Source organism: Vulpes lagopus, chromosome 12 (genome assembly GCF_018345385.1).
Source record: "Vulpes lagopus strain Blue_001 chromosome 12, ASM1834538v1, whole genome shotgun sequence".
NCBI classification, from domain to species: Eukaryota; Metazoa; Chordata; class Mammalia; order Carnivora; family Canidae; genus Vulpes; species Vulpes lagopus.
In genome coordinates this window covers 15,822,481-15,847,563 of record NC_054835.1, presented here as the reverse complement: position 1 = coordinate 15,847,563, position 25,083 = coordinate 15,822,481, and the positions used below count along the sequence as shown (strand labels likewise).

Sequence of the window (25,083 nt, the reverse complement as noted above, 5' to 3'; positions counted from 1 at the left end):
CCAGGATCACACCCTGGGCTGAAGGCAGGTGCCAAACCGCTGAGCCACCAGGGATCCCCTAGAATAGCCCCTTTCTTAGGCAGTAGAGGTATCCTTGTGTTCATGTGATACTCTCTCAAAACAAATAATTGCAAAACGATGAGTGAGGTCAAGATTGCTATCACCCCACAACAGGTAATCTTTAGACACAGTAGCAACACCAGCCAAAGCAGCCAAGGCTTTGTTAGGGCTCCTAGCTGTTAGGGGCTCCTGGGAACCTGGAGTCAGGCTGGAAGGTCTAGGGAGAGGAGGCAAACACTTAGTATAAAAACCTGCAAATAGCACAGCAACTCCAGGAAGCTCGATTCTGCCTTACAGATCCCGTTAGGGCAGCCCAAAGTATCCAACTAACAATATTACTATACTTATGTAGTACCAAACTCATTTTCACTCACAGTAGACTTTCCGGAGGAACCCATCTTACACCTCAACTCAGGATTCTACTTCCCTAATTTCCTTGCTGGTACTCAGAACCTTGGAGAAGCCCACCTGAGTCACCAGCTTGAAATGAAGCTAGAAACTCCATAAGAGGGATCCCTGGGTGGCGCAGCGGTTTGGCGCCTGCCTTTGGCCCAGGGCGCGATCCTGGAGACCCAGGATCGAATCCCACATCAGGCTCCCGGTGCGTGGAGCCTGCTTCTCCCTCTGCCTGTGTCTCTGCCTCTCTCTCTTTCTCTCTGTATGACTATCATAAATAAATAAAATTTAAAAAAAATTAAAAAAAAAAAAAAGAAACTCCGTAAGATTTTCCCAAAGTAAACAGAGGCTTTGAACAAGTCAACCTAATGTCTGATACACTATTCTCCTTCCCACTCCCAGAAAGCTAAATGTCCAAAGTCTTCCCCACTTGAGTGGGAGGACAGAAATAAATCTGTCTACATCAGTTTACCTTCGACCGTTCGGTCACTATTCTAGAACTCACTTTTCTAAGATCCAATGCAGATCTCAAATCTAATAAAATCAGGCCAATCACAGGAATATCAGAAGCATTTCCCTGACCAAAAGTTAGCCTGGGTATTCATTTTTGCTTGCTTTCATCCTATATCCCTAGAGGATCCTCAAGCATTGCTTTTTTCATGAATTTCATTTTTGGGGGGTAAGATTTATTTATTTGACTGAGGGTAGGGGCAAGAAGCAGAGGGAGAGGGAGAAAATCTCACACTCCTTGCTGAGTGCAGAGTCCAATACGCAGCTTGATCCCACAACCCCAAGATAATGACCCAAGCCAACCAAGAGTCAGACGCTCAGCTGACTGAGCCACCCAGGTGCCCCTCAAGTTCACTTCTTGATGGTTAGTTCCTGTTTGCCCTCCACCCATTTCTTTTTATCTTCAGAGTATATATGGCAGTAGAGCTCCAAATACTTAGCCTCTTCCTGTCAAACTTAAGATGCCTATTTTCACATTTTCTTCTATGGAGGGGGCTTTTCTCTTCGTATCTGTAAGAGGAATAGAAGTTAATTTGAAAATTAGGGTCATAAATACAAGAGTTGGTAGGAGCACTCAAAGTTATGTGAAGGAACCCAACACTCAAATGTATTAAAACAAAATTTTTAAAAATTTTATTTATTCATGAGAGACAGAGAGAGAGAGAGAGAGAGAGGCAGAGACACAGGCAGAGGGAGAAGCAGGCTCCATGTAGGGAGCCCGATGGAGAACTCGATTCCGGGACTCCAGGATCACACCCTGGGCCGAAGGTGGCGCTAAACCGCTGAGCCACCCAGGGATCCCCTAAAACAAGATTTTGAACTTTATTTTTTTATTGATAAAAAGTTGAAGCATACTTAAATCACCTTGCTGTTAAGCTTATGTATGCCAATCTCCTTTGGAGGAGATTCCTTTAACTCTTGGTTGACAATCTGCTATGTCTACAGCAGTAATGAGATGTTTTATTTTCGGTCCCAGGCAGAATACTGTTAAGTGACTGGCAAAACTTGTTCTTTTCATTTCATTTTTTAAAACTGTATCTACTACACCCAACGTGGGGCTTGAACTCAAGACCCCAAGGTCAAGAGTTGCATAGTCTACTGACTGATCCAGCCAGGGTGCCCTGTCCTTTTCATTTAAAAACTTCACCACCCGAAGGACACAAAACTAGAGTATAATGTCAACCCTTTTAGGTATATATAGTGTCACACGGCACGTCTCTATATATACACATGCTCTGAGAAACGATGGGCGCAGACTACACGTTTAACCTTTTTTTTGTATTTACTAAATTATCTATTCTGAAAATGTGCTACTTACATAAAAAGGGAGAAATTACACTATATTATCTACATTAACATTCTAAAAACCTATTATATAACATCTAAATTTCTCATTTGCTTTATAAAGCCCCCTACCATATTCTTGTTTTCTTTACAACCACATATAGCCATTTCTGGACAAATTTGATGTTCTCTGTCCACCTTACTCCAGCTTTTTGATCATTACATAATCATTCCTATGTTCCTCTTAAATCAATTTATTTCATGACTTCTGGAGACCCTTCAAAATATCACCAATGATTAACCTCATCTTTAATGAGTACCTACAGATTATGTATAATTGCTTCCTTATTTGATTATATGATTGTAGGCTGCTGAATGTACATACATGCCTCTTATTCCCTAAGCATAAAAGATTTAGCTCTTTTGTTAAAAATATTCAAAGATTACTTCCTTCAAAAGATCACCAAGCCAAACATTTGGCCATATTTTTATTTACTACATATACTATAAACATATACAATACATGCTACAAAAAAACATTTTTAAAAAATTTAACTGTCAAGAAAGTGTATAGTGTTATAATACAATGGCACATGTTCATATTTTATTTCAAATTGGTTTGCTTACCACCCATTTCAAACCATTAATAGTGAAATGTTACTTAAGGATAATTAAAAATTATCTATTTGCATTATTAACAATAAACAATTCCAACAAATTAATAAGATTTAACCATGTCAAATATTAGTATCCAAAACTGGGCTTTTGCAGAAATGATTATATAAAATATAGCAGCCAATTAGTTTACTTTGCTCTGTGACAATGTACATATGCACTTGAATAGGATTCTAGCATTTGTTTTTGGAAGATACTTATTAGAAGTCCTTTGATTTAAGGTCCAACAACGGTCACACCCAGCCAAATCCAACCCAAGTTCATTTAATGGCTTCAGACAACTTATTGTTGAAAAATTCTTATGATTTAGGTAGAGTTGAATGTCCCACTAATATTACAAATGATGAAAAGAGACATTACAAGCCAGTATCAAAGTCAAAGGCAAAAGAAAATACAAACATTCAAATCAGTTCATGACAAGGTTTTTCTACAAGTATTTTAGATGTCATACTTTCAGGAAAACAAGATTTAATGTGTGTATTTGGATTTTACAGTATCTATGCTCTAACTGAAAATTTAAGAGTAGTCAGATGGAATGAAGTCTAGTATTGCAAATCTGTTTACTTAACATTATTGAGCACCCACTATGTGCATTGCACTGTGCTAACTTTTAAAAGTTGAATATTACTATCTTTATCAAGCATTACCTTAGTGTGAGGTAAAAATACATTAAATTAGCGTCAACTCATTAGTTTGCTTGTGGTATGTAATAATCCTGTGTCAGCTGGCTTCTCTGTGCCATATAAAGAGCTTCTGCACACCCCTCATTCACTCACATAAACATCTGCACACTGACTATGCCAGGCATTGTGCTAGTCACTGGGATACCATGATTTGGTATATGTTCAAAGAATGCATAATAATCATTAACCTATGTAAAAACAATTAGAAAGATACATTACTTTTCTTAAATGAGGCCCAAAGCAAAATATAATGTGTTTCTATGGGTCATATCACACCACAGACCAGTAAGTGTCTTCCTAGACTGGGAACTAACTTTGAAGGTTTCATATTGTAGTCTAAATAGCCTAGATCATTTTTGGTCTCAGAAGTCTATTCTTTGGAGCACCTGACCCCATATAAACCATTCCACACTTAAAAGGATTTGTAAACTAAACTGGAACATAAAGAAAAAGAGCCAAAAATGAAGGCAGTTGATAATGTAATGCACTTCAAGCACTATTCTGACCATGTAAAATGAATAATACATAAGTAATTCATGATTGGTTCCAATGTTTCTCAAAGCGCTAACCCTATCCCAAACTCATGTAGTTTTAACTTGACTTTTATACAAGTTGCATATAAAGCAAAGGGCAGAATTTGGCCCTACAACCATCTATGGAATAGTCTAAGTGATTGGTCCTTCCACTCTAAGTAGAAGCTAAGAACTTCAAAGAGTCCCTTAATAGGATACTAGCACTCAGGAGGAATGACCCCACTGGATCCCATTAGCCAGAAGTCTGTTTAGCTGTGGTAGCAGTGTGAACCTACTATGACCCCTTGAGGGAAGGCAGAAAGCTGGGAGTTTGGGTGTCCACTCAGTGAATCCAAAACTGGCTTAAAGCTATGCACTGAATAAAGTGCTCTGCACATCTTGCTTGTCATCTGGAATGAAAAGAAACACTTTTCTTGAGAATGAACCTATCTGTAGGCCTGGGGGAAAAGAATAACAAGGATTTAAAGAATCCCAAGAAAAAGTATGAAGCATTGACTAGGAAAGAAGACAAATGCCTCTAGTAGTGTCCTCAGAAATCTCAGGATTTGAACTGTCAGAATGAGTCATACAGTGGTCATGTTCTATAAATGAAAAAGCAATCCCACTGGGTACTTACTATTCACATGGTGCAAGATTACTTCATGGGGGTGGGAGGGAACAGTCTACTGCCATTTGATAGCATGGTTTCAAAATGAAAACAAAACCATTGAATAAATCAGGGTAAGCAGCATGCAATATTCCTCTCTTGTCCATCAGTTTTCCACAGGTTGATTCGCACTACCTGAGGGAAAGGAGGCAAAATATCCATCCCTTCTGATACACTCAGGCATGGCTGCTACCACCTAAAATTGCCAATTCAGAAGTTAACAAACAAGGCCTCCAGTTTCGTACCCTGAACATGGTAAATGAGACTAGAGATGTAGTTCAGTCTAAAAAAGATCACAGGTACAGAATGCTTATATAAACTAGACTGCTTTGACATCTGTAAGAAAATGGTATAGATGACACTCAGAAAAAAAAAAAAAAGATTGTTCCCATCTGTCAGCAAAACTGTTAGTTGAGCTATACTCAGCTGAAGTCCTCATCAGGATTCTGTTGATCCAGCAGACGGACATGTGTGAATGGGAAGTGACCTCGTTTGCCATTACATTCCCCTTCCCACTGACCACTCACATTAATCTTCGTAACCTTTACCAGCTCACCGACCTGCAGGAGGAGAATAAGGAAAGAACTTTATTTCCAGTTATGAATGCAAACTGAAAATCTCCATTCTCTGGTTAGGCATACCCTGCCCACATGATTGCTCTAGGGCTGACATTACAGAAATGGCTATTTGCTGCCTCCCAAGCCCCAGCCACCAGACTGATTACTTGTGGTTAGTGCAGGCAGAAGGGATTTTAGCAGTGCAGAAAAACGAAGTACAGAAAAGGAAGGACCCTAGAAAATGACATTTTTTGGAAATATTAATCATTTCTGGATGAGCAATCCCAACTAGAATGACTCAATATTCCTTTTCTTTTTTTAAAAGATTTTATTTATTTAGTCATGAAAGACACACACACAGAGAGAGGAAGAAACACAGAGGGAGAAGCACCCTCCCCTCAGGGAGCCTGATGTGGGGCTTGATCCCTGAACTTCAGGATCACGCCCTGGGCCAAAAGCAGAACTTAAGAGCTGAGCCATCCAGGTGTACTTCAATATGCCTTTTCTTTGTACCTATAACCCTTAGCTTCCTGTCTGCCCCACAGGCTGCGGCCTAGGGAAAGAGGCCCCCCCATCCTCTCTAGCATACAACAGCAACACAATCCCCCAAACACTCGTGTACACATATCACTGTCTGCTACTGCTTCAGAGCAGAAAGTAATCATGGAATGCAACTTCATTTGGTCCCAGAAAATGAAGTGTTCCTCTCACCTTCCTACCAAGGCAAGCCTTTGCCACCTGGGCAGGCATAAGCCAAAATTCCAAATTCCATCAGCAATTTGCAAAGCCCTCCCCCTAACCCCCATCTTCATCAAGCTCTACTTGGTAGGTCGCTGCCTGCCAGCCCCCCACCCCACCATGTACTAACAGATCTTGTTGCTCCCTCAATACCACTTGGTATATATATTCATTAACATTAGGAGACATCATGTATTTGCTTCTGTTATAAAAAGCTTTCCTTTGCAACATCAACTATAAAGTTTTGACAATCTAGGATATACCTCTATTCTATAAAACTTAAGACAAAATCAGTCTGATGAATGGATTCATCCTGTGGGAAAATACTGAACAATGGTGAGAGAAGTAGTGAGACACTGGACTAAAGAACTTTATCCTGTGATTATAATAACATCTGAGTTCTGAGGCTATAAGAGGTTTCTAAGCATAATTGTTCATTTGGTTTTATTAAGTTAGTAACTATTATTTATTGAACTTTCATTAAGTACTGTAAAGGATTTTTCTTTTTTTAAGTCGGCCCCATGCCTAATGTGGGGCTAGAACTCAAGAGATCATGAGTTGCATGCTCTACTGACTGAGCCAGCCAGTTACCCCTACTGTAGAATATTTTATATAAACTATTTTCTAGTTATTATAATAACCTTTTAAGGCAGGAGTTCTGTTTTTTTTTCTTTTTTCTTTTTATAGATGAAAAAAACCGAGGTTCAGAGCAATTACAGATATACCTAAGGTCACACAACCACTAGGAGGGCTGGGATTTGAGCTCATTAGTATTATCTCCAAAGCTAATTTATGTTCTTTCTACCATAGGAGGAACTTTCAACTGACTGGGCAAAGTCAACTTGAGTCTAGGACCAGGGCCTTTTGTGAAACCAGCTTGATGTCACTCATAGGAGAAACAGCTTGCCTACTGACCTGCCTAGAACTTCCTACTAAAGGACTATCTGAAAACCACAGAAGCCTACAGTGATTGTGCAGGTCACAGGATGCTGAGAAAAGGAAGACAGAAACTAGAGAATATCTAACATAAAAGGGATAAGATACAAGGGCGAGAAAAGGCAGCAGCTCAGGGTGTTGATATGAAGATTAAGGCTGATGGAGCAAGGGGAAAAGAAAGGATGATACTGCTTGCCCATCTTTGCAAGCATGTCCAGTCCCTAACATGCTGCTAGCACCAAGGTTCTTTATTAATTATCAGCAATCTTCTAATTTATAAAGTTCTTGACATCCAAGCAAGCCAATAGGACAAGTCTAGATCTTCCTAGTCTTCTGGGGAGAGGAAGACTGGGACCTCAAAGTGAAAATTTCCTAGCTAGCAAAAACAATCTGAAATGAGATGCCTGGGTAGCTCAGTCAGTTAACGTCTGCCTTCAGCTTAAGTTATGGTCCCAGGATTGGGCTCCCTGCTAAGCAGAGACCCTGCTTCTCCCCCTCCCTCTGCCCCTCCCCTCACTTGTGCTCTATCTTGCTCTGGCTCATTCTCTCTCAAATAAAGTCTTTTTTAAAAAACCAAAAAACAAAATCTGAAAGATTTCTTCTTATACCCCCAATTCTAGTTCTCAGATTTTAACTTTTAAAAATTTTAAAAATAAACTCTATGCCCAATGTGGGGCTTGAACTCACAACCCTAAGCTCAAGAATCAAGCTTAACAGAGTAGACCAGCAAGGCACCCCTCGAGTTCTGACTTTACCTCACTTGTTCACTTCTAAAAAAAAAAAAAAAAAAAAAGGAAGAAAGAAAGGAAAAAAAAAAGATTTGAGAAAGAGGGAGACAAAACATTAGCAGGGGGGAAGAGACAGAGGGAGGAGAAGCGGGCTCCCCGCCAAGACAGCCTTATGTGGGGCCCAATTCCAGGAACCTGGGATCATTGACTTGAGCCAAGGTAGAGCTTAACCAAGTGAGCCACCCAGATACCCGTTCCCTTCTTTTTAAAACTCTTGCGGGCAGCCGGGGTGGCTCAGTGGTATAGTGCCACCTTCAGCCCGGGGTGTGATCGTGGAGACTTGGGATCAAGTCCCATGTCGGGCTTCCTGCATGGAGCCTGCTTCTCCCTCTGCCTGTGTCTCTGCCTCTCTCATGAATAAATAAATCTTTAAAAAAATAAAAAGAAATAAAACTCTTGCAGTGTTGCACTGGGAGCAATATCCATTTGATAACATTTGACTATTCTGTAGTGAATTTTATTTTTGACCTGTCAACTATTCTTTTTTTTTTTTTTTTTTAATTTTATTTATTTATGATAGTCACACACAGAGAGAGAGAGAGAGGCAGAGACATAGGCAGAGGGAGAAGCAGGCTCCATGCCCCGGGAGCCCGACGTGGGATTCGATCCCGGGTCTCCAGGATCGCGCCCTGGGCCAAAGGCAGGCGCCAAACCGCTGCGCCACCCAGGGATCCCGACCTGTCAACTATTCTTGACTGTCCCCCCACCCCAACCATCCCACTGGAATGAATGCCACTAACCTACTAGCACCTTGCTATGTTAAGTTCAATTATATATATATATATTTTTTTTTTTAAATATTGTTTATTTATTTGAGAGAGAGAGAGAGGAGAAAACGAGCACCAGAAGAGTGGGGAGGACCAGAGGAAGAGGGAGCAGCAGACACGGGGCTCAATCCAGGACCCCGGGATCGTGACCTGAAGGCAGACACCCAGCCAACTGAACCATCCAGGTGCCCCAGGTCAATTATATCAAGTGCAGAACTTCTTTTCTCCATTTTATTATTTGTATTTTCATTAAAAAAGGTTTATTAAAAAAAAAAAAAGGTTTATTTATATTAATGTCTTTATATATTTATTTGAAAAAGAGGGGCAGCCCTGGTGGCTCAGCAGCTGGACATCTGCCTTTGGCCCAGGGCGTGATCCTGGAGGCCTGGCATCAAGTCCCGCATTGGGTTCCCTGCATGGAGCCTGCTTCTCCCTCTGCCTGTGTCTCTGCTTCTCTCTGTGTGTCTCTCATGAATAAATAAAATCTTTAAAGAGAGAGAGAGAGAGAGAGAGAGAGAGAGAGAGAGAACGCCCAACAGGGGAAGGGTAAGAGGGGTAGGGAGAGGGGAAGAATCTCAGGCAGACTCCCCGCTGAGCAGATCCCAACATGTGGCTCAATCTCACAACCCTGAGACCATGACCTGAGCTGAAACCAAGAGTCAGATACTTAACCAACTACACCAATAATATAAGTCCCTACCCTTAAGAAAGAGGAAAATGGTTTAGCGGATGTGTATGCTCACGTGCTCACATCAAAAATCTAAGTTGCTACTTGTGTTAGGTTCCCCTCCAGATGGGGACAAAGGGGCCAGTTTTAAAAAGCTGGTTTGAGGGATGCCTGGGTGGCTCAGTGGTTGAGCATCTGCCTTCGGCTCAGGGTGTGATCCCAGAGTCCCGAGGTCGAGTCCCACAGCAGCTGTGTGTGGAGCCTGCTTCTCCCTCTGCCTGTGTCTCTGCCTCTGTCATAAATAAATCTTAAAAAAAAAAAAAAAAAAAAATCTGGTTTGACAGGGTACCTGACTAGCTCACTCAGTAGATCATGTGACTCTTGACTTCAGGGTAGTGATTTCAAGCCCCACATTGGGTGTAGAGCTTATCTGGGGTTGGGATTGAGAAGGAAACTAGTCCAACAACAGCCCAGCTAATACCCCTAATAGCTGTCATATCCATTTTTTTAAAGATTTTATTTATTCATAAGAGATGGGGGGGGGGGTGCCAGAAACACAGGCAGAGGAAGAAACAGACTCCATGCAGGGAGCCTGATGTGGGATTCAATCCCAGGACTCCAGGATCATGCCCTGAGCCAAAGACAGGCGCTAAACAGCTCAGCCACCCAGGGATCCCCAATAGCTGTCATATCTAAATGTATTATTTTACTGATATTAAAAACACAAAAAAGGGACATGAGGGAACATTCTGGAGTGCTGGAAATGTTCTATACTTTCATCTGGGTGCTTATACAATAGGTGCATACACATGTAAACTCCAAGCTGTATTTTCAGGATCAGTACTTTTTACCAAATGATTTCATATCTAAATGAAGCAATGATGGGGCACCTCGGTGGCTCAGTGGTGGAGTGTCTGCCTTTGGCTCAGGGCGTGATCCTGGGGTCCAGGAATCAAGTCCTACATCAGGCTCCCCACAGGGAGCCTGCTTCTCCTTCTGCCAATGTCTGCCTCTCTCTCCTTGTGTCTCTCATGAATAAATAACATCTTTTAAAAAATAAAAGATGAAAAAAAATAAAATAAAAAAATAAAAGATGAATAAAACATACAACCCCCCCCCCAAAATACAATAAAAAATAAAAATAAAAATAAAAGATGAAAAGAAAAATTTGTTATATTTTACCCAGATTCTCTAGGTGCTTTTTGCTCCATGCTCCCCGGGGAGTCTACCTGAGATTCTCTCTTGCTGTCCCTTTGCCCCTCCCCCTGCTCACACACGCAGACGTGAGTGTGCGCTCTCTTTTAAATCAATCTTAAAAAAAAAAGGTGGTTAGTCAAGATATATATCCTCAAGCGCACCTTTCTATTCGATACCAAAATGTAGGTTTAAACATTTCTCTTTTTCTCTCAAAGGTATATTGTCTTTATTCTTAACCATTCAAAGTGCTATCTCAAATTGTATCCTACGGAGCTCTAAGAGGTGAAAGATAGGTTGAAATGTGGACTAGACTAGCCTCTTGCTGTTATCAGTACCACAGAACCACACCAGGCTTCTCTACAAGCAGGACAGAACCTGCTGAACTGCCTTCAGACTTTTCTTCTTTCAAAGTTCAAAGGGAGAAATATGGGTTCCGGCATTGCAAGATGTCATTGGCAAGGAGGGGGAGTTGATTATGTACAGATTAGACCTTTGGATAACAGCAGAGCCATCTCTAATGTACAGTCTCATTCTATCCTACAGAGTTTCAGGAAAACCACACCAAAATTTCTTTTTTACAGTTGATTAGGTTCTTGGCAGAGAAGACCAAACATCAGAGGGTAAAAACAAAGGCTATGCCACAACTCTAAAGCAATTCTAACTTTTTTTTTAATGATTCTGATTTTTTATTTTTTGAAAGATTTTATTTATTTATTCATGAGAGACACACACAGAGAGAGGGGCAGAGACACAGGCAGAGGGAGAAGCAGGTTCCCCTTGAGGAGCCTGATGCGGGACTCGATTCCCAAATCCCAGGATCATGACCTGAGCCAAAGGCAGACACTCAACCACAGGGCTACCCACGTGCCCCTAAATAATTCTTTCTTTTCTTTTCTTTCTTTCTTTCTTTTTCTTTCTTTCTCTTTCTTTCTTTCTTTTTTCTTTTCTTCCTTCCTTCCTTCCTTCCTTTTTCTTTCTCTTTCTTTCTTTCTTTCTTTCTTTCTCTTTCTTTCTTTCTTTCTTTCTTTCAAAAATTCTGATTTTTAAATGGATAAAAGAGAAAAGTCACAAGCAGTGAGCTGGGTTAAGGAACCTATCTAAAGTAGCCTTAAAGTACAAATAGTTCGAGCAAGACCTTATTAAAATTAAATAACCCTTTGTATATATATGTAGAACGGTGTCTTTCTCCTGAGAGAGTCAAAGCACATGGGGACTCCTGGGGTCAAGAAAAGACAAATCCTAAAGGCAACATGCCTATCCTTAGATCACATGAAGCCCAAGTGATTTCATAGTCCAGAAGAATAGATGGCTGTCAAACTTGGCAAGGTGCAGGTTGGGGAAGTGCAGGGGGACAGTGCAGTCTAAAAACATGGTGCTACACTAAGTGCAGTTCTTTTTTTTTTTTTTTTAAGATTTTATTTATTTATTTATTCATGAAAGACAGAGAGAGAGAGAGAGAGAGAGAGAGAGAGGCAAAGACATGGGCAAAGGGAGAAGGAGGCTCTATGCAGGGAGCCTGATGTGGGACTCGATCCCGGGACTCCAGGATCTTACCCTGAACCGAAGGCAGACACTCAATCACTGAGCCACCCAGACGTCCCTAAGTGCAGTTCTTTCTCCAAGTCAGAAACAATATGAGAATTCATATAGTCCTCCTCCTGTTAGGCAACAACTCACTAGTGCAGAATTCCCAAGACCAGACTAAAGTGGGTAAGGGGACATTGGCTCAAGGCAGTTGACAATTTCTACATGAAATCACACTACATTCCTTTCAAAGATGTCATCTCTTTGCAAAGCTGGGTTTTGGCAGTTGCTAAGATAAAAAACAAGTACTTCATGGAATAAGTGTGGAACAAGAAACAAGGGTAGTAGTGCTCAATATAATCCCAAAGTTTGAAAAACTGTATGGTACCTAACAGGTGTATACATCTAATTGCTTAACAGTAATTAGTTACTTAAGTGTTTTATTTCTATTATATGTATTTTTTTTCAAGTGGGTACTGTTATTAGGATATAAATATTTAATTTGTTTTTAACATATCTACCTAATCAATGCAACTGTTAGGCATCTGTTTTGGCCTGGGACACTATGAAATATTACCAAGACACTAAAGGTGTTATGAACCAAGAAAGCTTAGAACCTCTGTACTATATTCCTGTGTTGATAGCAAGTTCCCCAAAAGTAGAGATACCCAAACAAATGCTTAAAAATCACCTGTGAGGATACCAGAAGGCCTGCCTGAGAGGCTAGATCAGTTTACTTCCAAAGTCCCTTCCAACTGAGATTCTGCGAGCTGAAATACAGGTAATGTCCAAGAAAGATGGAAAGGAAAAGCAGGTATGTCTCAATGAACAATACAGCTACAATTTCAGAAAAAGACAAATTTACACAGCAAGAACTTGCCACTCGTGTTCTTATGCTTTCCAATCTTTTTTTTCCCCCCTAACAAAGGAAAAATCGGGGTCTTTACTCCACAATTTTCTATACATAGGTCAAAAGGCCTTACCACCTTAGGTTTCATAGAGTTCTACATAGGGAGAAACAGAGTTGATGTAGCCACTAATGCATATAATCAGGGACCTAAGCACTTTACAACCTTTGCCATTTGTGCTGAGGAACAGGTCCAAGCCTAAGAACACCCAAGAAGCTTCTTGATTACTCTCAAGTCTTATCATCTACCAAAGGCAAAATGCCAGGTTGAATCAAAGAATGTTAAGTAATGTGACTAGTAGATTTAAAGATAATGTGGGGGCACTTGGGTGGCTCAGTCACTTAAGCATCTGCCTTTGGCTCAGGTCATGATTCCAAGGTTCTGGGATTGAGCCTCACGTCAGGCTCTCTGCTCAGCAGGGAACCTGGTTCTCCCTCTCTGCCTGCCACTCCTCCTGCTTGTGCTCTCTTCCTCTCTCTGTCAAATAAATAAAATTTTTAGAAATAAAGAAAGACAATGTGATTGTTCTGGACAGTCTGTAGAAGCATAAAAAAAATTTTAACACCTGCAATTCACAAGATTCATCCTATTTCAGCTCCCAAGGAGCCATTAAACAAAAAATGAAAGGTGCCTCTGCACTATTCTAGTGTTCTTTCAGTATCTCTTCTTTAAAACATTCAGGAGGGATCCCTGGGTGGCGCAGCGGTTTGGCGCCTGCCTTTGGCCCAGGGCGCGATCCTGGAGATCCGGGATCGAATCCCACGTCAGGCTCCCGGTGCATGGAGCCTGCTTCTCCCTCTGCCTGTGTCTCTGCCTCTCTCTCTCACTGTGTTCCTATCATAAATAAATAAAAATTAAAAAATAAAAATAAAAATAAAAAAAATAAAAAAATAAATAAAACATTCAGGATATCTATATATTTAAAATCTTAGGAGCTCCAGAATGGAACAGATGGTATCTGATTTAGTTATATGTTCCTGAATATGATCAACTGACCCAAAGAACTCTAGTGGGCAGAGGAGTACCCCTACTTTGATGGTTAAGTGGAATCAATCCCTACTTTCTACAATCCCTAACTTCATCGCTACTACAGAAATCTGGTGAGTAGGAAAAGAAGAATTATAGATATTAACTTACTTTCTATTGGGGGGCTGTAGTCCTACCAAATGTACTAATTCAGGAATATTTCATCTTTAAGGCGAGGGAAGTGGCTCTTTCTTTTCTTCCTTCCTTCCTTCCTTCCTTCCTTCCTTCCTTCCTTCTTCCTCTCCTCTCCTCTTTCTTTCTTTCTTTCTTTCTTTCTTTCTTTCTTTCTTTCTTTCTTTCTTTCTTTCTTTCTTTCTTTCTTTCTTTCTTTCCTTTCTTTTTTTTTAAGATTTAATTTATCTATTCATGAGAGACACAGAAAGAGAAAGGCAGAGACACAGGCAGAGGGAGAAGCAGGCTCCATGCAGGGAGCCCGATGTGGGACTCGATCCCGGGTCTCCAGGATCACACCCTGGGCTGAAGGCGGCGCTAAACCGCTGAGCCACCGAGGCTGCCCCAAGGGAAGTGGTTCTTTTTTTTTTTTTAATTTTTTTTTTATTTATTTATGATAGTCACAGAGAGAGAGAGGCAGAGACACAGGCAGAGGGAGAAGCAGGCTCCACGCACCGGGAGCCCGATGTGGGATTCGATCCAGCGTCTCTAGGATCGCGCCCTGGGCCAAAGGCAGGCGCCAAACCACTGCGCCACTCAGGGATCCCGGGAAGTGGTTCTTGAACTTAATTTTTTAGATTTATATTTTTAAGTACAGAAACCCTTTCCTCAAAGAAAATCTTAGAATGACCCAAACAGGGCAGCCCAGGTGGCTCAGTGGTTTGGCGCCGCCTTCAGCCCAGGATGTGACCCTGGAGACCCGGGATCGAGTCCCACGTCGGGCTCCTTGCATGGAGCCTGCTTCTCCCTCTGCCTGTGTCTCTGCCTTTCTCTTTCTGTGTCTCTCATGAATAAATAAATAAATAAATCGAAAGAAAGAAAGAAAGAAAGACAGACAGACCCAAATATGTAATACAGTTAAAAACAGAGTTGTTGGGGCACCTGGGTGGCTCAGTGGTTGAGTGTCTGCCTTTGGTTCGGCTCAGGTTGTGACCCTGGGGTCCTGGGATCCTGTGTCAGGCTCTCCACAAGAGCCTGCTTCTTCCTCTGCCTATGTCTCTGTCTCTCATGAATAAATAAATAAAATCTTAAAAGAACAAAAAACAAAAAACTGAGTTGCTTTGGTTGAAGCAAGAGAGGAAACCCAGAGCCTTGCATCTTTGGCTTTTCCTTCTCCTAGGCACCTCCTAGGGATACCAAGAGGCAGTCTGAATACTGCTGGTCTAACACAGTATCTCTAGGGCTCTGCCCAACTCTAAAATGCAATGGTTCTAATTTATCTTTTTCAAATTAAGTGTAAAATTCCACTAAAATGTACCTAACAAGCCTCAAAGACCTCAATTTATAGTTGGTCATATATAGCAATGAATATTTTGTTTCGCCAGAATGCTAGTCAGAACTCCAGAGCCTCCTACTCTTACTCTCAACCTTACCTCAATAAGCAGAAGGCATCAGCTCTTAATAAAAAACTAGAGATGGGAAAGGAAAACTGTAGACAACTGTCTACTATACAGTTATTCTGTACTGACAGCACAACTATCCTTGCATACAACACAACTGAAGATATGCTGTCAGTGAAACCACACAAAACCTGTATTAAGGAGGACAGAACTGTTGTAAAACACAAAGAATCATAGACTGAGTAGAAGAGGGACCACAGTATATCTGGGTTCATCCTATGTCTACCTCTAATTAGTCTGAACAATCCAATCTGTCTAAACATCAGTTCTTTTTATATAACAAATAAAGATATCTAAGGTCAAAAAAAAAAAAGAACAGAAAAAACAAAACAAAACAAGATATCTAAGGTCCTTTCAAGCTCTAAAATTCTATGATGCTAAACTGATACCATGTTTTTAAGTACATAAAGTATCATGAAGCTATTACTTTGGTGTATTTGTTCTAACCTGAAAGAGGCCATCTTCGGCAATCATTATATGTGGCTCAAAATCAGTATCTAACCAAAAATAAAACTTAACAAAAATCAGAAACTATTTTCTACTGATTTATTTCACAAGATTACATTTTACAGCAGAGAGAGAAGCTCAACCTTTTCAAGCATGAAAGCCTCTAACCAAAGGCAGGCATCATTAAAAACAACTCTCTTTTAAAAAGAAAATGCAGGGGCACCTGGCTGGCTCAGTTGGTAGAGCATGTAATTCTTGGTCTTGGGACTGGGTTAAATTTAAGCCCCACACCAGGTATAGAGATTACTTAAAAATATGGGGATCCCTGGGTAGCTCAGCAGTTTGGCATCTGCATTTGGCCCAGGGCATGATCCTGGAGTCCTGGGATTGAGTTCCCACATCAGGCTCCCTGCATGGAGCCTGCTTCTCCCTCTGTGTTTTTCTGCCTCTCTCTCTCTCTCTCTCTCTCATGAATAAATAAAATCTTAAAAAAAAAAAAAAAAGTAAATAAAACCTTAGGGGTGCCTAGGTGGCTTAGTTGATTAAGTGTCTGACTTCGACTCAGGTCACAATCTCAGGGTCCTGGGATTGAGCCCTGAGTTGGGCTCCCTGCTCAACAGGGAGTTGGTTTGTTCCTGTCCCTCTGCTCCTCCCCCATCTTGTTCTCTCTCTCAAATAAATAAATAAAATATTTTTAAAAATAAAGAAGGGGTGCCTGGGTGGCTCAGTCAGTTGGGTGTCTGCCTTTGGCCCAGGTCATGATCCTGGAGTCCTGGGATCCAGCCCTGCATCGGGCTCCCTGCTTGGCAGAGAGTCTCCTTCTCCCTCTTTCTCTGCTCATGCTTTCTCTCTTGCTTGCTCACTCTTTCTCAAATAGCTAAATAAAATCAAAGAAAGAAAAAAAAAAGAAAAGAAAAGAGAAAAGAAAGAAAGAAAGAAAGAAAGAAAGAAAGAAGAAGGAAAGAAAGAAAGAAAGAAAGAAAAAGAAAAGAGAAGAGAAAGAAAAGAAAAGAAAAAAGAAAGAAAAAAAAGAAAAGAAAAGAAAAGAAAAAAAGAAAAGAAAAGAAAAGAAAAGAAAAGAAAAGAAAAGAAAAGAAAAGAAAAGAAAAGAAAAGGAAAGGCAAGGCATGTGGGTGGCTCAGTCGGCTAAGTGTCTGCCTTCAACTCAGGCCTTGATCCTGGAGTCCTGGGATCCAGCCCTGCATTGGGCTCCTTGCTGAGCTGCGAGTCTTCTTCTCTCTCTGATCCTCCCTTCTACTCCTACTCATGCTCTTGTTCTCACTCTCTCTCAAATGAATAAATTTAAAAATCTTTAAAAAATAAATAAATAAAAATAAACTCTTGGGACGCCTGAGTGGCTCAGTGGTTGAGCATATGCCTTTGGCCCCGGGTGTGATCCTGCTTCTCCCTCTGCCTATCTCTCTGTCTCTCATGAATAAGTAAATAAAATCTTAAAAAAAAAAAAAAAAAAAAAACTCTTAAAAAAATAAAAAAGGAGGGGTGCCTGGGTGGCTCAGTTGGTTAAGTGTCCAACTCTTGATCTCAGCTCAGGTCTTGATCTCAGGAGCCTGAGTCAGGCTCGGGGCTCAGCCAAGTCTGTTTTTCTCTCTCTCTCCCAACTCAGGGCCTTTTTGTCAGTCAAACCTAGAAGACTCAGCTAGCCCTCTTTCTATCTATTCAGACAAGAATGTAGATGAGAATGCATGTCACACATGTTTTGCATGTGTGCGTGCTCTATTAAATAAATACTTAAATAAAATCTTAAAAAAAAAAGATAAACCTCTTAATGAATAAATGAAGAAAGGAAGGAAATGCAAATGGAAACAAAATTAATGTGATAGCTATTCTTTCCTGGCTTCTTTCATGAATGTTATTTTTCATACACCAGCCCAGTGCTAACAAGGTCTATGATAAATGTCAAGAGTCCCATCTGCCATGTAGCATAGCACCATGTTGGATGTTGACATCATCTGAACTTAAATGAAAACATGAGGCTAGAAACTTGTTTTCCTTATCCTCCAAACTCAAAATGGATGTGACTTATGTCACATATATTTCATTTCTCATCAAAGTAGAGACACAATACTTTTAAGTCACAGCATGATCTCAAAAAAAAAAAAAAAAAAAGGACTTTAAAAATACATTTTTCATTCAAACTTAGAAGAGTCAGCTAGCTAGAATATAAAAGAAAAATTTCTACTACTATCTAGAATATAAAAGAATCTATCTAGGGCAGCCCTGGTGGTGCAGCGGTTTAGTGCTGCCTGCAGCCCAGGGCATGATCCTGGAGACCCTGGATCGAGTCCCACATCGGGCTCTCTGTATGATGCCTGCTTCTCCCTCTGCCTGTGTCTCTGCCTCTCTCTCTCTCTGACTCTATGAATAAATAAATAAAAATCTTAAAAAAAAAAAAAAAGAATCTACTATCTACTTTGTATCTACTATCTAGAATATAAAAGAAAAATTTCAAATCCAGTAATATAAGAGAGTGGTTCAAATAAATTCTAGCTTATTCTGTAGGCTAACACTTCTACTTAGGCAGAAGGCAGCTCTTAATCCCTGGTGTATGAAAATGACCCAAAGAAAGCAGCACTTTGAGATTTCAGTGTATAAGAATACACTTTTGCCCCTTCTCTGCTAGTCTGTGCTCACATAACTTCAGCCTGTCCTTTAAAAAGTTAGCTATTTGCTTACATTCAAATTCTATCAGTAGGTTCTGAAAGATGGGATAGCATGCCACTTTTGTACAAGCTTTACACTGAACCACTAACTCTTCAATAACTCAAAGGGAGGGAGGGAGGGAGAAGGTAAGAGACAAAGCCATGAATGCAAAAGAGAGGAATAAAGAAATAAACACAATGCAATGGTTGGTCAGAGATGGGACTACCAAGGATAACTATTCACCAGAAAAAGGCAGGAATTTACTCCTCAGGAACTGGCTTCCTGTCTGTAAAATGCACCGAACAATAAAAAACAAGTAAACTTGGGATCCCTGGGTGGCGCAGCGGTTTGGCGCCTGCCTTTGGCCCAGGGCGCAATCCTGGAGACCCGAGATCGAATCCCACATCAGGCTCCCGGTGCATGGAGCCTGCTTCTCGAATCCCACATCAGGCTCCCGGTGCATGGAGCCTGCTTCTCCCTCCGCCTGTGTCTCTGCCTCTCTCTCTCTCTCTCTCTGTGACTATCATAAAAAAAAAAAAAAAAAAAAAAAAAAAAAAACAAACAAACAAACAAACAAAAAAAAAAAAAACAAGTAAACTTGCTACTCCTGGTAGTATACAGTTTTCAGTATGTATCTCTCCTCACCTGTACTATGCTTTACCATTCCTCCTAAATTTTTACTTTACAAACACAATCAGTCAATGGTAAGAAACCCCATTCCCCCTAAAGTAAAAACATTATGTTTTTGTGGGAAAAGTCCATTTAAGTGGTTTGACAGAGCCCACCTTATTTTAGACAATTATAAACAGAAAGAATGAATCAGATTAGAATGTAGATGAGAAAAAAATATTTTAGGTTAATTCCTATTAATTCAGGTGGTGTTACTGAAGAAGTCAAAGTATGTTTAGTAGATCAATCAGAACATGGAGTCATACAATTTTAAGCTTACTTATTCCAAAATAGGTTTTCTACAAAAAAGAGAAAACCTAACATTAAATGCCAAAATGAGTACTTAATGGTTTGACATCTACAACATCACAATGCTGGTGCTTCTATTCAGCATTCCTAAAAAGCTCTAAGAGGTCTGAAAGGGAGACCCTGCAGCAGATCTCTTCTTTCTACATTTTGCACATTATGTACCTCCAAAGCCAAGGCTGTCTTGTCGTAGGCATTAGGGACTCGCTTCTGGATTACCCTGGCATAAATGGGCCCATTCTGGAGGTTAGGGAGCGGAGTGTTGACGCTGGGTTGGGCATAGGGCCCAGGCTCCGGCCCACCCAGTGGCTGTGGGTGGGAACCCTCCTGGTTACCTCCAATCAGAGCCGATACTGAGGCGGAGGCAGGTCTATACTTCTCGACGTAAGGGACTGGAATCATCCCCCTCTTGCCTTCGCTGTCCTCTGCATTCCACCACTGCTCTTCAGGCTTATCTCGGATTCTCAGGATGTCTCCTTTCTTAAAGGGAAGATCTTCTTCATCATTCCCATTAAAGTCAAAGAGGGCTCGCACATACTCTGCCTCCTCCTGCCTGAGAATCACTCCACTACCCTGCCTGGATCTGGAAACTGGTTCTATCAATGTTGTAGTGTCCAAATAATGTATTTTGTAGAATTCCAGTAAAGCAGGCAATGAATCAAACTCTTGATCTCCTATTCGGAGTCTGGAGGGGCTCACCCCTGGAAAAAAACAGAGCAGGCTATTATTTAAGATGTAGTACACAGGAGATGAAATGAAGTTTTTAAGCATTTCCCAAACACATTTAGTCAATAATCAGAAAAAAAAAAAAAAAGTCTAGAAAAGATAACCCCTGTCCTAAACAGAAATCATACTCTGTAGTTAAAACATACCCTAGAGAAAGATGCCCATCACCACCTGCAGTAGAGACAGAACAGAAGGCCATAACAGATCAGGCCAGTCAGGGTATGTCTCCATACTGGATCAAAGACAAAGCAACATGGAGACTTTTTATTGTGCTATTCATTTACAGAGTAGCATAAGCTTTAAGGTTTCGTTGCAATCTTCTTTTAACCTCAGGAAATGGGGATCCCTGGGTGGTGCAGCGGTTTAGCGCCTGCCTCTGGCCCAGGGCGCGATCCTGGAGACCCCGGATCGAATCCCACGTCGGGCTCCCGGTGCATGGAGCCTGCTTCTCCCTCTGCCTGTGTCTCTGCCTCTCTCTCTCTCTCTCTCATCATAAATAAATTTTAAAAAATTAAAAAAAAAAAAAAAAACCTCAGGAAATGTAGCAAGCTCTACTTTTTCATAAGTCCCAGCAGCTTTTCCAAGAAGAGGTGGAGAAAACTTGCTATCTATCTACACCAGGTTCATACATTCCTTCTCTTCACATCTATTTTTTATATTTTTTAAATTTTTTATTTATTTATGATAGTCGAGAGTGAGAGGCAGAGACACAGGCAGAGGGAGAAGCAGGCTCCATGCACCGGGAGCCCGACATGGGATTCGATCCCGGGTCTCCAGGATCGCGCCCTGGGCCAAAGGCAGGCGCCAAACCGCTGCGCCACCCAGGGATCCCCCTTCTCTTCACATCTAGAATGTACAATTCCTAAAAAGAAAAAAGTGTTTATTTTTAAGTGAGTTCTACATGCCCAGTGTGGGGCTTGAACTCACAATCCTGAGATCAAGTCGCATGCTTTATTGACTAAGCCAGCCAGGCATCCCAAGACTATCTTTTTAAATCTATGATTGCTGATCTCAAATTCATTTCTGACAGTTACCAAAACAAACAATCTTAATTAGGCAAAAGAACCAAGGAGCCTAAAAAGAGAAATCAAGAAGTTAACTGCTTAACAATCAATTCCTACGGGTCTTCACTGAAATAAAACATGTAAACCATACTGTTCCCTTTGAAGCAAACAGATCATGAAAAAAGGTAAATAAGGATACTTGAAAAAAAAAAATAAGTGTTAAATTTCTCAAACTCCAGGGTTCCCTGGTTGGCTCAGTTGGCAGAGCATGCAACTTAAAAAAAAAAAAAAAAAAGATTTTATTTATTTGAGAGAGAGTTAGAGAGCACAAGCAGGGGGAGGGGCAAAGGGAGAGGGAGAAGCAAGTTCCCCACTGAGCAGGAAGCCTGATGTGGGGCTCAATCCCAGGACCCTGGGATCATGACCTGAGTGGAAGGCAGACACTTAACCAACTGAGCCACTCAGGCATCCCAGAGCATGCAACTCTTGGTCTCTGGCATGTGAGTTCCAACCCCATGTTGGAGGTAGAAATTACTTAAAACAAAATCTTTTTTTTTTTTTTTTTTAAGATTTATTTATTTATTCATGAGAGACACAGAGAGAGAGAGAGAGAGAGAGAGAGAAGCAGAGACATAGGGAGAGACAGAAGCGGGCTCCATGCAGGAAGCCTGAGGTGGGACTCAATCCTGGGAGTCCAAGATCAGGCCCTGGGCTGAAGGCAGGCACTCAACTGCTGAGCCACCCAGGCGTCCCCTTAAAACAAAATCTTAAACTGGTTTTTGTGGAGCTCTTTTTTTTTTTTTTTTTTTAAGATTTTATTTATTCATGAAAGACACTGAGAGAGAGGCAGACACAGGCAGAGGGAGAAGCAGGCTCCCCATGGGACTCAATCCCAGGACTCAGGGATCACGACCTGAGTCAAAGGCAGACACTCAACCACTGAGCCACCCAGGAACCCCTTCCTTGTTTTGTTTTAAAGGTTTATTTGAGAGAGAAGGAGCACAAGCAAGGGGAAGGGTAGAGGGAAAAGGAGAAGCAGTCTCCTCACTAAGGAAGGACCCCAATGGAGGGCTCCATCCCAGGACCTTGGGATCATGATCTGAGACTAAGGCAGATGCTTAATGCTTGAGCCACCAAGGCACCCTGATTTTTTTTAAATCAGACTTAACTCCCAGGTTAAGCCTTAATCCACATTCAAAATTGAGATATAACCTCCCAAACTTTAATGTTTATGTATATATATGTATGTATATATACAAGGTCATAAGTTTACATACACAAGTGTTTTAGTTACTACAAACTTTGTATCTTGCCTTTTTATTATGAAATTTATATTAAAAATTTCTTTTTAAGAACATAACTTTTTAAGATTTTATTTATTCATGAGAGACACAGAGGGAGAGAGGCAGAGACACAGGCAGAGGGAGAAACAGGCTCCATGCAGGGAGCCTGACATGGGACTCAATCCCAGGACCCCAGGATCACGCCCTGGACTGAAGACACCCGCTAAACCTCTGAGCCACCTGAGCTGCCCCAAGAACATGACTTTTTTTTTTTTTTTAAGAACATGACTTTTAATGGCTATGAAGTATTCCCAACTTTTCACTAGTGAAAATGCTATTATGAGCATTTTTGCTAATAAGCTTTCCTTCTTTTTTTTAAGATTATTTATTTGAGAGAGAGTGAGAACACGAGAGGGAGGAGGGGCAGAGGGAAATGAGAAGCAGATTTCCTGCTGAGCAGGCAGCCCAACATGGGACTTGATCCTGAGACTCTGGAATCATGACCAAGCCCAACTCAGACGCTCAACAGACTGAGCCACCCAGGTGCCCCAGTGAAGACTTTTTTCTTATTCCATTAGTATAAATTCCTTGAAATGCAACTGCTGGATCAAAGGGTAAGAACATTTTTTTTTTAAAGGATTTTATTTATTTATGAGAGAGAGAGAGAGAGGCAGAGACACAGGCAGAGGGAGAAGCAGGCTCCATGCAGGGAGCCCGATGTGGGACTCGATCCCGGATCTCCAGGATCATGCCCTGCCCCAAAGGCAGGCACCAAACTGCTGAGCCACCCAGGGATCCCAAAGGGTAAGAACATTAAGGTTTATATTGCCAAATTGCTCTCCAAAAAGTCTGTACAATTTATACTCCCACCACTGGTTTTGAGTTCCCATTTCCCCCATATCCTTGCCAAACAATATTTTAAAAATCACTGACAATTTGGGGCACCTGTATGGCTCAGTCTGTTACACCGTTTACTTTTGGCTCAAATCATGATCCCAGGATCCTGGGATTGAGCCCTGGGTCAGACTCCCTTCTCAGTGGGGATTCTGCTTCTCCCTCTCCTCTGCCCCTCCCCCTGCTCATGCCTTCTCTCTGTAATACACAAATTCTTAAAAATAAATAAAAATCATTGACAATTTAATGAGAAAAATCTTTTTTCTTTTTTTTTTTTTTTTTGAGAAAAATCTTTTAAAATATCTTTCTTTGGTGTTTTTCTTTTTTTTTAATCTTTTTTTTTTTTTAAGATTTTTATTTATTCATGAGAGACATACACACAGAGAGAGAGAGAGAGGCAGAGGGAGAAGCAGGCTCCATGAAGGAATGTGGAACTCGATCCCAGGACTCCAGGATCACGCCCTGGGCCAAAGGCAGGCGCCAAACCGCTGAGCCACCCAGGGATCCCTCTTTGGTGTTTTTCAAGTTTACTATTTGTTCTTCTTTTGGGAAGGTTACTTATCCAAGTCCTCTGTTAAGGAAAAATGGTCAATTTATGCTTTTCACTCCAAGAACACCGGTCCACTCTCTAAAAGCCACAGTGGGGTACCTGGGTGGCTCAGGGGTTGAGCGTCTGCCTTTGGCTCAGGTCATGATCCTGGGGTCCTGAGAGCAAGTCCTGCATTGGGCTTCCCATGGGAAGCCTGCTTCTCTCTCTGCCTCTCTCATGAATAAATAGGTAAAAATCTTTTTTTTAAAAAGATTTTATTTATTTATTCATAGGCACATAGAGAGAGGGGCAGAGACACAGACTGAGGGAGAAGCAGGCTCCATGCAGGGAGCCCGATATGGGACTCGATTCCAGGTCCCCAGGATCACACCCCAGGCTGCAGGCGGCGCCAAACCGCTGCGCCACCAGGGCTGCCCTAAATAGGTAAAAATCTTAAAAATAAAATAAAATCCACATTGATTGATAAGGGCACCTGGGTGGCTCACTCAGTTAAGCGCCTGACTTTTGGTTTTGGCTCTGGTCACGAACTCAGGGTTGTGGGATCAAGCCCCACATCAGGCTCTGTGTTCAGCAGAGTCAGCTTGAGATTCTCTCCCCCTGAACACCACTCTCTCTCAAGTATATCAATCTTGGGCAGCCCGGGTGGCTCAGCGGTTTAGCGCCGCCTTCAGCCCAGGGCGTGATCCTGGAGACCCAGGATTGAGTCCCACTGACGGGCTCCCTGTATGGAGCCTGCTTCTCCCTCTGCCTGTGTCTCTGCCTCTCTGTGTGTCTCTCATGAATGAATAAATAAAATCTCTTAAATAAATAAATAAATAAATCTTTAAAATCCATAGTGATTAATGTGGTGAATATTGTGGTAGCCCAGATGTACTCTAAAAGAAATGAGACCCAATTATTAGGTACAGGGTTAGAAATGACTTCTTCCAGAATGACCAGAAAAAGTACATTTAAAATTTAGTAATGGGAAAAAAAAATAAATTAAAAAAAAATTTAGTAGCGAGGGGCATGCCTGGGTGGCTGCGGTTGAGTATCTGCCTTCACGCTCAGGGCATGATGCCAGAGTCCAGGGATCAA

The 25,083-nt window shown here is 41.3% G+C and overlaps 1 protein-coding gene across 2 annotated transcripts in view; it reads right to left on the bottom strand.

Moving 5' to 3' along the window:
* Positions 1 to 2,725: 2,725 nt before the first annotated feature.
* The window catches only part of CRK (CRK proto-oncogene, adaptor protein), a 30,755-nt gene continuing 8,397 nt past the window's right edge, over positions 2,726 to 25,083 (bottom strand). Inside the window, exons 2-3 of one of the 2 annotated variants that reach the window (XM_041725665.1) lie at positions 19,715 to 20,250; positions 2,726 to 5,347 (exon numbers count right to left, since the gene is read on the bottom strand). In XM_041725665.1, coding sequence (XP_041581599.1) covers positions 5,210 to 5,347; positions 19,715 to 20,250 — 674 coding nt within the window. In that variant the 3' untranslated portion in view covers positions 2,726 to 5,209. The remainder of the gene's footprint in view (positions 5,348 to 19,714; positions 20,251 to 25,083) is intronic. The other variant, XM_041725666.1, reaches the window with a different exon arrangement.